This window comes from Pantherophis guttatus, chromosome 17, assembly GCF_059756535.1.
Source record: "Pantherophis guttatus breed Tessera chromosome 17, ASM5975653v1, whole genome shotgun sequence".
Taxonomy (NCBI): domain Eukaryota; kingdom Metazoa; phylum Chordata; class Lepidosauria; order Squamata; family Colubridae; genus Pantherophis; species Pantherophis guttatus.
In genome coordinates, this window is record NC_142079.1 from 12,737,858 (window position 1) to 12,753,242 (window position 15,385).

Sequence of the window (15,385 nt, forward strand, 5' to 3'; positions counted from 1 at the left end):
GCTGGCTTTAAAAACTGGGCAGTCTAAAGACACAGCCAAGAAGGTGAAGCTGCCTAGATTTCTGGTTAAAATTACCCTTTTTAAAAAGCAGCTTGTCAGGTGACGTCAGAAGCTAATCAGAGCCGGCAGCCTTCAATGAGCTTCAATCAATATTTGTGGTAAGCAGCAATCAATTTCTGTAACTTGATACAATTATCAGGTTTTTAGCAAAGCGGATTTTTAAGGGAGAGAGAGAAAGAGACAGAAAAGCAGAGAGAGAGGAGAGAGAAAGAGAGAAAGAAGAGAGAGAAAGAAGAGAGAAAGAGAGGGAGAGAGAGAAAGAGAGGAGAGAGAAAGAAGAGAGAGAGAGAGACAGAAGAGAGACACACAGAGAGAGAGAGAGAGACACAGAGAGAAAGAGACAGACAGAGAAGGAGGAGAGAGAGAGAAAGAAAGATAATGAAAGAGACAGAAAGAGTAAGCGAGAAAGAAAGAGAATGAGAGAGAAAGAAAGAAAAAGAGAGAGAGGAGAGAGAGGAGAAAGAAAGAAAGAATGAAAGAGACAGAAAGAGTAAGAGAGAAAGAGAGAAAGAGACAGAGAAAGAGAGAGAGACAGAGAAGGAGGAGAGAGAGAGAAAGAAAGATAATGAAAGAGACAGAAAGAGTAAGCGAGAAAGAAAGAGAATGAGAAAGAAAGAAAGAAAAAGAGAGAGAAGAGAGAGAGGAGAAAGAGAGAAAGAAAGATAATGAAAGAGACAGAAAGAGTAAGAGAGAAAGAGACAGAGAAAGAGAGAGAGAAGGAGAGAGAAAGAAAGATAATGAAAGAGACAGAAAGAAAAAGAGAGAGAGATAGTCATTTTCCCGCACTATTTTTCTACCATTTATTAGACTTATTTGTCTTCCTGGGCAAATGACAAACCCCCACTGTCATCATTACGGAGGTTTAAAAAGAAAAATCAAAAGGAAGAAAAAAAGGAACAAGAACAGTTAATGAAGGCTGCCATTCGGAGAGACCGGGGGGGGGAAAGATTGCCCACAAAAGAGGCTTAATTTGCTTTCAAGGCAGAGAATCATAGCAGAAGAGGGCACTTATCTAGAGTATTTCTTTTTGAAGGTATCAAAATAAATTAAAGCCCTGTCTGTGATTGCTATCAAATACTGTATTTACGTAAAAAGCCATTCTCCTACCGTCTCCAGCACTGCTGAACCAAATCTGTCTTTTCATGGTAGGCCTGCAAAATACCGCTTTCAAGCCAGACAGAAGCCTAAATTAGCTCCCGCAGCCTCAAGCCTTGTGTTTCTAGCTTCGTTCAGGTTGCAGATCCAAGTTCCCAGCAGCTCTTAACCTTGGTTTGCCAATGCACAGGTAAGCCCCCAAAATTAGCAGGCTGCTTGCGCCCACCTGTTTCTAAAAAGCGGACTTCGGAATGGCAGATGGTTTGACTGTCGTTGCAATCTGAACTCTGCAAGGTTGGGAGGCTGATTTGTCGGGGAAGGGGAAGTACAACGGCCGAGAGCCGTTGGGTGCGCGTGTACAGAGTGAGCACAAAAATGGATAAAATGAGGTTTGCAGAAAGTTGGTCCATGGTTTGCCAAGAGGAGAAAGGTGAGAGCCAGAGGGACCAGGAGGGAGGGGGAGGAGGGAGGAAAGGAAGGCTGTTCCCCATTCAAGTTGATGTGTTGATAAGGAGGAGGAGAGAAGGAGGAAGAGATATCTTGGAGGAGGAGGAGGAGAAAAAAAAGAGGAGGAAAGCTGTTTCCCATTCAAGTTGATAGAGAAGAAGAGGAGAGAGAAGGAGGAAGAGATATTTTGCAGGAGGAGAAGGAGAAGAAGAGGTGGAGGAGGAGGAGAAGGAAAAGAAGAAGAGGAGGAGGAAAGCTGTTTCCCATTCAAGTTGATAGAGGAGAGAGAAGGAGGAAGAGATATCTTGCAGGAGGAGGAGGAGAAGGAGAAGAAGAGGTGGAGGAGGAGGAGAAGGAAAAGAAGAAGAGGAGGAGGAAAAGGAGAAGAAGAGGAGGAGGAGGAGAAGTGGAGGAGGGGAAGAAGAGAAGGAGGAGGAGGAGAAGTGGAGGTGGAGAAGTGGAGGAGGAGGAGGAGAAAAGGAGGAGGAGGAGAACAGAAGGAGGAGGAGAAGAAGTGGAGGAGGAGAAGAGGAGGAGAAGAGATGGAGGAGGAGGAGGAGAAAAGGAGGTGGAGGAGGAGAAGGAGAAAAAGAAGAGGAGGAGGAAAGCTGTTTCCCATTCAAGTTGATGTGTTGATAGAGAAGAGGAGAAAGAAGGAGGAAGAGATATCTTGCAGGAGGAGGAGGAGGAGGAGAAGGAAAAGGAAAAGGAGAAGAAGAAGAGGAGGAGGAGGAGAAGAGAAGGAGGAGGAGGGGGAGGAGGGAGAGGAGGAGGAGGAGGAGGAGGAGGAGGAGGAGGAGGAGAAGAAGAAGAAGAAGAAGAAGAAGAAGAAGAAGAAGAAGAAGAAGAAGAAGAAGAAGAAGAAGAAGAAGAAGAAGAAGAAGAAGGGTGTCTGATCAATTTCTTTCTTTTCACATGAATATCAAATCTGTTGTTATCTTTGAAGGTCCCCAATGAGGATGAGGAAGAGGAGAAGCAAGCAGAAGGGAGGAGGAAAAGTGTTCCCCACTCAAATTTGTACTAGTGTTAATGGAGAAGAAAAGGAGGAGGAGGAAGAGATATTTTTTCATTGACAATGAGGATGAAGATCAAGAGGAAGAGGAGGAGGAAGAGATGTAGCTTCAAAGCTGATCAATCTGTCTTTTCACATGAATGTTAAATATGTTTTTACTACTGAAGGTCCTGGAGGAGGAGGAGGAGGAGGATTGGCAGAGCCTTGGTAGTACAGGGGTTTAAGGCACCCTGTTATTAAGCTGATTATTAAGACCAGCTGCCTGCAATTACTGCAGGTTCGAATCTCACCAAGGCTCAAGGTTGACTCAGCCTTCCATCCTTTCTAAGGTAGGTGAAATGAGGACCCAGTTTGTGGGGGCAATAAACTGACTTTGTATAAATATACAAAAAGTATGAAGGCTATTGCTTAGCGCATTGTAAGCTGCCCTGAGTCTCCAGAGAAGGGCGGCATATAAATCAAATTAAAAAAAAAAAAAATTGGCATGACTTAAGCCTGGTGAGCAAAATCCTTGCAGAAGAACTTCAAGCTCAAAACCAAAAAAGGTTCAAAGGCAAAGGGAAGCCAATTAAAAAAAGAGACACAAAATAAAAACTCTGTCCAGCCCCAAGCCTCACCTACCCAATACGTTGCAGCTGCTTCTTTCATGGCTTCGGTGAAGGACACAGCAAACCTAGAGACATGGAGAAGAAAGTACTTCTGAACGTGATGGACTAAAAAGCACACTCTAACTCACAACCTTTGTGTTCACAGCAAACGGGATCCTATTTAGCAATTGGGGTCTCATCCAGAGAGGTTCCCCAAAACGGGGCCTTTGACAAAACGGGCTCTGAATCTTAGGATTCCACCACCCAAATGTCCAGAGTTGAAGACTTTCCAAGATGAAGTCTTGAAGAAGGTTGACTTACAGATCCTTTGCCCCAGCCTAAGGAAGGTCCAAACACTCTATGGAGATTCTCTCTCTTTTTTAAAAAAAACTTTTTATTAAACATTTTTTAAAAAACAAAAAAGGATCTTTAACAATTTTTTCTTTCCAACAATTTCGCATTGGTAAAACATTTCTTACTTATCCATTTCTTCTCCTTTATTTCAATGTATCCTTTATACGTATAATTCTAATATTGATTTATTTACATATATACCAGTGTTGGGTTTCAAAAATGTTTACTACCGGTTCTGTGGGCGTGGCTTTGTGGGCGTGGCGTGGTGTGGTGGGCATGGCTTGGTGGGTGTGGCAGGGGAAGGATACTGTAAAATCTCCATTCCCACCCCTCCAGGGGAAGGTTATTGCAAAATCCCCATTTCCTCCCAATCAGCTGGGAGGCAGAGAATAGATGGGGGCGGGGCCAGTCAGAATTTTTACTACCGGTTCTCATAACTACTCAAAATTTCCATTACCGGTTCCCCAGAACTGGTCAGAACCTGCTGAAACCCACCTCTGATACATACATAAATAACAGCGTACACAATTTCATTTCTACAATCTGCATTTTTTCTGTTTCCTCTTATTTGTTATTACATTTCTACTCCTATATCTTCCTTATTTGATCTTTCCTTGCCTTTTATCTCTCTCCTCTAACCATTCATACAATTTCTCCCATACTATATAATATTCTGTTTCCTCTTTTTCTTGTATCTCCTTTGTAAGTTTGTCCATTTCTGTACATTCCAAAACATTTCTAATCAAATTATCTTTGGTTGGTATATTATTGTTTTTCCAATTTTATATGTATATTATTCTTGCTGCTGTGATAATATGAATAATTAAATATTGTTGTTTTTTTTATAAGACCCTGGGAGTATTCCTAATAAAAATATTTCTGGCTTCATCTCTATATGTTATTTGGTTATCTCTTCTAAGTGTAATCTAATTTTACTCCAATACTGTTTTGCCTTGGGGCATATCCACCACATGTGGTAGTATGTTCCTCTTTGTTGTTTGCATTTCCAGCATATTATTGGTATTGGGAAACATCTTAGCCAGTCTTGCTGGTGGCAAATGCCACCTATAGAACATTTTATACATATTTTCTTTATAGGATACAGACATTGTCAGTTTATAATTTTTATTCCATAATTTCTCCCATCTATGGAGATTCTCAATCATCCAGATCACGGTTATATCGAAGGTGCTTTTCCAAAAAGGCACTGGACATCCTTAGTTTCGCTTCTCATCCAAGAACTGAAGAAGCTTCTTGGATGAGCAGCAAAAAGCTTTCAAAGAAAACACCGAGAAAGTCCTGTGGCCTTTTGAACAAAAAAAAACAAAACAATTTTGGGACAAAGATCCAAATAGATGTCGATTGATTCAGGGTGTGACAATAAGGAGGAGTAAGAGAACATTTCTTTACCTGGCTTCATCCAACACCTTCTCCATAATTTTGGCCTTCTCCTCAATTTTGGCATCTTCATTAACATCCGTGCCTCCAAAGATAATGCCAAAAGGAATGGGACTTCCTGAAAAATGGAGAATTTCAACAGTTCTTCTTAATCCAGTGGCACAAATGATTCCCCTTGGTCAACCTAACTTAACTCTGGGATCAGTGTTGGTTGAAACCCTTCCAAAGAGACTAAAACACATGAAGAATGTTTGAAGAAAATGGGTATGTCTAGCTTAATGAAAAGAAGGACTAGGGGGGACATTAGGGCAGTATTCCAGTATTTGAGGGGCTGCCACAAAGAAGAGGGGGACAAATTATTCTCCAAAGAACCAGAAGGCAAGACAAGAAACGATGGATGGAAACTAATCAAGGAGAGAAGCAACCTGGAAACTTCCTAACAGTGAGAACAATCAACCAGTGGAACAGCTGGCCTCCAGACATTGTGGGTGCTTCAAGGAGGTTTTGAAGACGACACTGGACAGCCCCCTAATCTAAAATGGTATAGGGCCTCCTGCTTGAGTTACTGTTAGGAAATGGCTATTGTCTAACTAGTTGGTCAGGCAATATATAAACTATCAATACATGTTTGTCAAAAGGTATTATATTGCTTTAAGACTGTATTGCATCATTCTGTATCCTGATTGGCTAAGCTCTGTAGCCAATGTACTTAAGCGGAAGCCTGAATCATGGCTTGTGGACACTACACCATTTTATCTGCTTATTTGCTGTTAGTCTCTACCTGTTCTCTCTGTACGATCACTGTTTGATCATTGCTACTTGTTGCTTTCTACTATTTATTGAATGTTTTAATACTGAACTTGTTCCCGTTTGAAACTCAAGAAGAACTGTTTTATTGCATAATGACAACAACTGGTAAGAAGACTTTGTACTTGGAATATCCCTGAATTGATATTTTAACTATCGCCTTATCTGTGTATGACTTGGATTGTTATTGGACTTTGCTTTACTTTTCTCTAAAAAGTAAAAGACTACCACAACTCAGTGTGTCAGTATATTAACTGTGGTTATTCACTCTCAGCCGCTTTCATGTGCATACTCAAGGGGTACTCTGCTCAATAACCCATAACATCGGTTATTAGCCAAGAATATCCTTAACAGTTACACTAGAACAGGAATGTCAAACTCGGCTTCATTGAGGGTTGCATCAGGGTTGTGTTTGACCTCGGGGGGGGCGGGGGCGGGATGGGTGTGGCCAGCTTGACATCATTCGTGTTGGGGGCGCCTGTGGCCTGAGCACTCTGCCAGCAAAAACAGACTCCGGAGCTCCGTTTTTGGCTGGGACGGCCTCCTGCAGCCCTCTGCCAGCAAAAACGGAGCAGGAGGGGGGGGCACACGTGGGGCAAGAGGCTGACTCTGTAAGCCCCTTGGAGAGGGTTGTAAACCACTGGGAAGCAGAATATAAGTCTAAGGACTATTGCTAGTGTTATTTCTCTTCCTTTTCTCCTCCCTTCCCTTTCTTCCTGTGCAGTAGTTAGAAAGGAGTATTGCAGGCTAACTCTGCCAACTGCCAAGAGTTCGATCCTGACCAACTCAAGGTTGGCTCAGCCTTCCATCCTTCCGAGGTGGGTTAAATGACCCAGATTGTTGGGCGCAAGAGGCTGCCTCTGTAAACTGCTTAGAGAGGGCTGTAAAGCAGTATATAAGTCCAAGTGCTATTGCTATTAATCAGTCTACTGAAACTAGTTTTTTCATGTTCTCTATTTCCACTGCTTTTCAAAACAATCTTTGGCTATATCTATAGTGGAGTTAAGGTTTCAGGGGGGGAGTTAGTAATCTGAGGATAAGTAGGTTAATCTAGTTTATGATTGTTAAATGAAACACCTTGTATTCTGCTCTGGGAAGTCTGGGGGGCAAGGTGGGATGAGGGGAGGGAAAGGGTGGGGGGAACATGGGGGGGAAGAAAATTTTTGTTTTTCTGTAAAACTTTTCAATAAAAAAAAAAACAATCTTTGGCTAAACTCCTAAGCTGGAAGAGACCTTGGAGGTCTTCTAGTCCAACCCAAAGTAGGAGCCCATGTCCTGGAGAACTGGTCCAACTTGGAAAATGTCTGTGAAGAGGAGTATAAGTCTAAGGGCTATTGCTATTTCTCTTCCTTTTCTCCTTCCTTCCTTCCTTCCTTCCTCCCTCCCTCCCTTCCTTTCTTTCCATACCAGTGGTTAGAATATAGTATTGCAGGCTAACACTGCCCACAGCTGGCAGTTCGATTCTGACCAACTCAAAGTTGACTCAGCCTTCCATCCTTCCAAGGTGGGTAAAATGAGGACCCAGATTGTTGGGGGCAAGAGATCGACTCGGTAAAACCGCTTAGAGAGGGCTGGAAAGCACCGTCAAGTGGTATATAAGTAAGTACTTTTGCTATTTAGTCATATTAAGTGGTCTTTTCAAACAGAAATCCAAGACAAGCCGTCTTTCAGATTGTTTTTGGCCAAATCTTTCAGATTGTTTTTGGCCAAATGGAAGCCACCAGGGTGGATAAAAATCAATCATTTTTTTTAAAAAAATTTAAAAAATGGATTTTTTTTATTTAAATCGGATTTTTTTTATTTAAATCGGATTTTTTTTTTATTTTTATCAAATTTATTTTAATAAAAAACTTTTGGGGTAAAAATCTATCGTAAGATAGTTTTCTATTTAAGATACATAAATAATTTAGTTTATTCAGCATGAAATGGAGCTTAGTTATGTAGCATGAGGCTGTATATTCTGCAACACTGGGACTATCGGTGAGTCAACAGTGGGTCAAAGGAGTAGCAGAGATGACAGCTGCTCTTTAAAAATGATGATTTAAATCGAGTTGATTTAAATCAAGCCTTTTTACTAGTGATTTAAATTGTGATTTAAATTTATTTATTTATTTATTTATTATATTTCTATACCGCCTTTCTCCCGTAGGACTCAAGGCGGTGTACAGTCAAGAAAAATATAGACACACAAACATCATAAAATTGCTAATTAAAATTGTTACTTAGTTTGGTCAATTAAATAAAACCCAGAATTAGATAATATTTTAAAAATCATTCACATGTTCGTATGTTTAGCCCCGCCTGTTGGAACATCAGGGTCTTGAGGGCACGGCGGAAAGCACGGAGACCAGGGATATTCTGTATCTCCGGGGGCAGTTCATTCCAAAGGGTTGGAGCCCCCACAGAGAAGGCCCTCCCCCTGGGAGTCGCCAGTCGACATAATTTGACTGACGGTACCCTGAGTAGTCCCTCCCTGTGAGAACGAACTGGTCGGTGGGAGGCTATTGGTGGCAAAAGACGGTCTCGTAGGTACCCAGGTCCTAAGCCATGGAGCGCTTTAAAGGTGATAACTAACACCTTGAATCGCACCCGGAAGACCACCGGGAGCCAGTGCAGCTCGCATAGGAGAGGTGTTACATGGGCGTAACGAGCTGCGCCCATAATCACCCGCGCGGCTACGTTCTGGACCAGTTGGAGCCTCCGGGTGCTTTTCAAGGGGAGCCCCATGTAGAGAGCATTACAGTAGTCCATACGGGAGGTAACTAGGGCATGAGTGACCGTGCGCAAGGCGTCCCGATCCAGAAAGGGACGCAACTGGTGGATCAGGCGAACCTGAGAAAAGGCACCCCTGGCCACGGCCGTCAAATGATCTTCTAAAGATAACCGTGAATCCAGGAGGACACCCAAGTTGCGGGCCCTCTCTGTGGGGAGCAAGATCTCATCCCCTATTGTCAGTGATGGTACCAGCTGACTATACCGGGACGCCGGAAGCCACAGCCACTCGGTCTTGGAGGGGTTGAGTCTGAGCTTGTTTCTCCCCATCCAGATCCGCACGGCCTCCAGGCAACGGGACATCACAGCAAGGGCATCATTGGGGTGGTCTGGGGTGGAGATGTATAGCTGTGTGTCATCAGCATACTGATGAACACTCACCCCAAAACCACGGATGATCTCACCTAGCGGTTTTACATAAATGTTGAACAGAAGGGGTGATAGGACTGACCCTTGTGGCACCCCACAAATAAGGTGCCTCGAGGTCGATCTCTGCCCCCCTGCCAACACAAACTGCGAACGGTCAGAGAGGAAGGAGGAGAACCACCGAAGCACGGTGCCCCCTATTCCTAACCCCTCCAGCCGGTGCAGTAAGATACCATGGTCGATGGTATCAAAAGCCGCTGAGAGATCTAATAGGACCAGGATAGAGGAGCAACCTCTGTCCCGAGCCCTCCAGAGATCATCCACCAATGCGATCAATGCCGTTTCTGTGCTGTATCGCAACCTGAAGCCCGACTGGAACGGATCCAGATAGACAACTTCATCCAGGTATCGGGGTAGTTGTCGCGCCACCACACTCTCAACAACCTTCACAACAAAGCGAAGATTGGAGACTGGACGATAACTCGATTTAAATCAAATCCATCCTGGAAGCCACCCATCCTCTCAAACCTGTTCTATCCTGCCCGCCTTGTTGTTACAAAGAAGAGCAGTTTGCATTGTGCCTTTTCAAATCAAGAATCCCTCTGCTGCCAACAGTGATGCTCAAAAGCAGTGATGCTGACAAAACTATAAAACTCCTCCTTTTAAAAAAATGCATTAGAAGAGTGGAAGGGAAGGGAAGAAACAATTAACTGGGCAGTTTTACACTCCATTAAGCTAACAAACAGCAGCGGTGATGGCAGCTAATTAGGAACAAGGCTGCTTTTAAATTCTAGGTAGAACGAGTTCACTTGTTAAAAAGGAATCAGGTAAACTGTCAAGAACTGGCTGTCAGAGGAATTTCGTGACCTATTTTACCAGCTGTTCTCCAATGTCCGCTTTTCTGGAGAGGTTGGTCAGATGGTCCAGCATCTCTGGACATCAGCAAGTTGGGAGAGGGAGGGGGATGCAGGCAGACACGAAAACAATAAGTCACTGATGCAGGGTGGATTTGATTTAAATCGAGTTGATTTAAATCACAATTTAAATCATGATTTAAATCACTAGTAAAAAGGCTTGATTTAAATCAACTCGATTTAAATCATAATTTTTAAAGAGCAACTGTCATCTCTGCTACTCCTTTGACCCACTGTTGACTCACTGATAGTCCCAGTGTTGCAGAATATACAGCCTCATGCTACATAACTAAACTCCATTTCATGCCGAATAAACTAAATTATTTATGTATCTTAAATAGAAAACTATCTTACGATAGATTTTTACCCCAAAAGTTTTTTATTAAAATAAATTCGATAAAAATCAAAAAAAATCCGATTTAAATAAAAAAAATCCGATTTAAATAAAAAAAATCTGTTTTTTTTTTGATTTTTTTAAAAAAATCATTGATTTTTATCCACCCTGCACTGATGTTGAAATGCCAATTAAAAGCATTTTTTTGGAGAGGACCAATCAACAGATGGCTTCTGTTGAATTCCTTATTCTCCTGCTAAAATGGAGATTTCACGTCAATAGAAAAGATTTGGGCCTATGGTTAGGCCAAATAACAGATCCTCAGTGCAAAACATCTACATAACCAGTAGAGGGTAGCAGAGTGGTACAGAAAACTAGGTCTCTGCCTCCACCTAGGGGTTATGCATATTATTGCAGCCTGGTTATAACAGACTTACCAACGCTATACCACACGTTTTAGAAAAGCAACTTAGACTTTTGTCAAAAAACAACAACACTGTTTTCCATTCCTTTTGTAACCAAAAGACCTTATCTTACCTTGAAGAAGTTTTCCAGCTTTAAAGAGATGGATGCCCAGAGCTGCCTCCAATTTCTCCGAAGAGATGAGAGTTGAAATTGCCAACGGGGACTCATAATCAGAGGTGTCCTTCAAGATACACAAATGCCCAGCAGCTTGTAAATGATCTCTTTGGAAAACAGGAACAGACGGAATAATTTTTTTTAAAAAAAGACAGGATATTAGCATTATTATATTATGTTAGTCATCACCTTTAAAGCGCTCCATGGCTTAGGACCTGGTACCTATGAGACCATCTTTTGCCACCAATAGCCTCCCACCGACCAGTTCCTTCTCACAGGGAGGGACTACTGTTATAATAATAATTTTAATTAGCAATTTTATGATGTTTGTGTATCTATATTTTTCATGACTGTACACCGCCTTGAGTCCTACGGGAGAAAGGTGGTATAGAAATATAATAATAAATAAATAAAAATAAAAAATTAATTTCTGCGAGGGAAATAAGGCCATGAAGTTCTATTTCAGGTAGTCTTCCTTGTACAACCAAAATTGGGAACAGGATTTCCACTATAACACAAATCAGAATTTTTTTCTTTCTTTCTACTGTACCAATAATCATGATTTACATTCTTGCTCAGAGGAATAGGCTTGCAAATTGCCAACAATTTGAAACTCATTTCCTAATGAGACTCAGGAGAGATATTAGCAGCTGAAAGAATTTTCCTGAAATTGCATCAAACGTTTTCCCACCAGCATGGATTGTAATTGACCAATGGAACTAAAACATACGATGAACGGTTGCAGGAATTGGGCCTGGCTAGTCTAGTGAAGAGAAGGACCAGGGGAGACAGGATAAGAGTCTTCCAATATTTGAGGGGCTGCCACAGAGAGGAGGGGGTCAAGCTATTTTCCAAGGCCCCTGAAGGCCAGACAAGGAATAACGGATGGAAACTGACCAAGGAGAGATTCAACCTGGAAATAAGGAGGAATTTTCTGACAGTGAGAACAATCAACCAATGGAACAGAAGTTGCCTTCAGAAGTTGTGGGAGCTTCATCACTGGAAGCTTCCAAGAAGAGACCGGAATGCCATCTGTCATAAATGGTGTAGGGTCTCCTGCTTGGGTGGGGGGTTGGACTAGATGACCTACAAGGTCCCTTCCAACTCTGTTATTCTGTATTGAATGGAACAGAAGTTGCCTTCAGAAGTTGTGGGAGCTTCATCACTGGAAGCTCTCAAGAAGAGACTGGACTGCCATCTCCTAGAAATGGTGTAGGGTCTCCTGCTTGGGCGTGGGGGGGGGCATGGGGTTGGACTAGATGACCTACAAGGTCCCTTCCAACGCTGTCAATCTAATCTAACTTTTTCCCACTAGGAATATTTTAAAAAATTCCATTCTCATGTAAGCCGTGATATTCCTTGTGATCCTCTATGGAAGTAAAAGCTGGACTTTCAAGAAGCTGTGCGGGAAGAGGATTTGCTCAATAATCCCTTGACTTTTTCGTTTTCTTGTCTGCCTGCAACATGCGCAGACGCGTTCTTCCACAAAGTTCAAAAGTTCTTGAACTTTGAGGGAGTACCATGTTTGCAGGTTGTGCATAGAATCAACAGGCGGGCCAAGCTAAGATCCAAACACCTCCTATAAAATGGGTGTATTACACAGCCACACCCACCCAAATATACATTGTTTGACATCCAGGTTAAAAATCTAACACAGAAGACACAAAGTATCCAGAAGGCAAAATAACCACCTAAAAAAGTATAAAAACCGCCACCCAGATATAGCCAGAATAACAAAACAAACACAAAAAGTTACATTCCCACCACCCGATTTCCCCCATTGCAGATTAAACTCTCATAGATGCACCGAAAGAGTTTTTTTTTAAACAACAACCGGGCAATCATTAAAAATTTTAATTTTAATTTTAAATGGGGGTATTTAAATTGTTGGGCCAAATTGTTTCATATATTTTAAATTGCTTTTAAATTTTGTATTTTATGTTTTTTTTACCTTTGGCTGTCCACCGCCCTGAGTCCTTCGGGAGAAGGGCGGTATATAAATTTAAATATAAATAAATAAATAAAATAAAAATTCAACAGGTGTAGCCCAGCTGCAAAGGTTTGGCCCTTTGCAGCCTTGCCCGGCTGCACCGGACGGACTCCCGCCTGCTCCCCCATCTTAATTGCTCTGCATAGATTTGCACCGGGCTGATTTCAGCCTGGGGGGTTGCAAAGCCTTGCATGGAGTGGGGGGTGGCACTTACTGGATCCTCCGGGCGGTGGTCCCGTTGCCCGTCTGGGCTCGCCCGGGAGCCAAGAGCAATAGCCGCATGGCGAGTCGGCAGCTGTGCCCTACTTCCGGCGAGGTCCCTGGCGGCTTCATTCCCTCCTTTTCCAAGCACCGGAAGCCAGGGGCTCCTCTTCCGCTCTTGCCGCGACTCTATGGTCCCGCTCCCTTCGGCTGCAGCAGTCCGCCGTAAGGAAAGGGCCCCCACCCCCAAGCAACAAGGTGGGCGGCCATGCCGTTCCGCTTAAAGGGGACGCTGATGTTTTCAACTGTGGCCATTTATTCCCATGGTCATTTTTAAAAAATGTTTTACCGGTTTTTTTATTGTTTGTAAGCTGCCTCCAGACGAGATGAACGGCACACAAATCTGATTAGATAGATAGATAGATAGATAGATAGATAGATAGATAGATAGATAGATAGATAGATAGATAGATAGATAGGTGGAGAGATGGATGGAGAGATAGACAATGATGGATGAGGGATGGATGGAGAGATAGAGACAGACAATGATAGATGGATGGATGGATGGAAATATTAACAGATTAAAGATTAACAGAGTTGGAAGGGACCTTGTAGGTCATCTAGTCCAACCCCCCGCTAGTCATCTAGTCCATCCGGATTGAAGGATGGATGAATGGAGAGACAGACAGATGGACAGACAGACAGGCAAAGACAGACAATGATGGATGGATGATGAATGGAGAGAGAGATAGAGACAGTAATGGATGGATGGAAATATTAGCAGATTAAAGATTAACAGAGTTGGAAGGGATCTTGTAGGTCATCTAGTCCAAGCCCCCGTTAGTCATCTAGTCCATCCGGATGGATGGATGGATGGATGGAGACAGACAAAGACAGACAATGATGGATGGATGACGAATAGAGAGAGAGATAGAGACAGACAGACAATGATGGATGGATGCATGGAAATATTAACAGATTACGGATTAACGGAGTTGGAAGGGACCTTGTAGGTCATCTAGTCCAACCATCCGCTAGTCATCTAGTCCATCCGGGTGGATGGATGGAGAGACGGACAGACAGACAAAGACAGACATAGACAGACAAAGACAGACATAGACAGACACAATGATGGATGGATGATGGAGAGAGAGAGACATACAGATAGACGATGGATGGATGGATAGATGGATGGACAAAGACAGACATAGACAGACAATGATGGATGGATGATGGATGGACGGATGAATGAATGGAGAGACAGACAGACAGACAGACAATGATGGATGGATGAAGAGACAGATAGTAATATAGACTGTAGAATGTGTGCATGAGTCTGAGATCTAATTCAAAGAAATTCAAAAGAACAGTGCCTTATATTAGGTAGATGATATTCTACTGTGTGCTCTTTATTGTCTCTTAAGAAAAAATATTGTATTGAGATAAATGGTTGCAGAGATGTTTTTTTAATAGCCTAGTGTTTCTCAGCCTCTCTGGTTTTAAGATGTGTGGACTTCAACACTCAGAATCCACAGTTATTTATTTATTATTACATGTATTTATATGCCGCCATTCTCCCGAAGGACTCAGGGCGGCAAACACAAGTTAAGAAACAAGCACAATAAAATCATAATTTAATCCAAATAATTAATTAGTAGCAAATAATAAAGCCCGGAATCAGTCTCAGCCTATTTGTTTGAAAAGCCAAGTCTTCAAGTCCTGACGGAAGGAGTGGAGATCAGGAGCCGTCCGGAGCTCAGTAGGTAATTCATTCCAGAGGGTGGGAGCACCCACAGAGAATGCCCTACCCCTGGGCACAGCAAGGTGACATTGGCTCGCCGTCGGAACCCTGAGGAGAGCGGCCCTATGTGAGCGAACAGGACGGTGAGAGTTTCTGAATTTCTCAATCTTTTTCAGGTCTCTTTAGCAGCAGAAACGTTTTATTATTCTCAAACCGACTTAAGCAGTGGGAACAGAAATTAAATTGATAACAGTAGCATGATCAATATTTTTCAGCTGCAGTTGTCAATGAACTTCCTGTCCAAAGGCAAGCAGGGTTTTCTCTCTTGTGACTGACAGATGTCAGAAAGAAACTGGAAACCGGATAGTCAATCTGTTGACTGTTGAGTTTCCTTAAAAACTCTGATTTCTTTCAGTCTCACCACTATCTGCATTTGAGGGGTTTTTTTCTCCTCCTCCTAGAAGAGAGAAAGCAGCTAGTTTCTGATTTTAAAGCAAGATCTTTTCGACTTATCTCTCGAAATATAAAGAAGTGGCTTTATCATCTGACATCTCAAGTCTAAACCTTCTTGGCTCAGGAAGAAAGGCTTTGAATTCTCTAGGCTAGCAGAAATCCAAAGAGATAAACGCTTTGGGGGCTGTGAAGTACAAAGTCTATCATCCCCAGCCAACATGGGAATGACAGTTCAACATCACCGGAAATGCTTAGGGTAGAAAAAGCTGGATTGA

General features: G+C 42.6%; 1 protein-coding gene across 3 annotated transcripts in view; it reads right to left on the minus strand.

The window, feature by feature from the left end:
* GLT1D1 (glycosyltransferase 1 domain containing 1) overlaps positions 1 to 13,716 on the minus strand; it is a 49,093-nt gene extending 35,377 nt beyond the window's left edge. For all 3 annotated transcript variants that reach the window (XM_034435229.3, XM_034435230.3, XM_034435228.3), the window contains exons 1-4: positions 12,930 to 13,716; positions 10,684 to 10,832; positions 4,966 to 5,071; positions 3,236 to 3,287 (exon numbers count right to left, since the gene is read on the minus strand). In XM_034435229.3, the coding sequence (XP_034291120.2) occupies positions 3,236 to 3,287; positions 4,966 to 5,071; positions 10,684 to 10,832; positions 12,930 to 13,048 (426 nt within the window). In that variant the 5' untranslated portion in view covers positions 13,049 to 13,716. The remainder of the gene's footprint in view (positions 1 to 3,235; positions 3,288 to 4,965; positions 5,072 to 10,683; positions 10,833 to 12,929) is intronic.
* Positions 13,717 to 15,385: the final 1,669 nt, after the last annotated feature.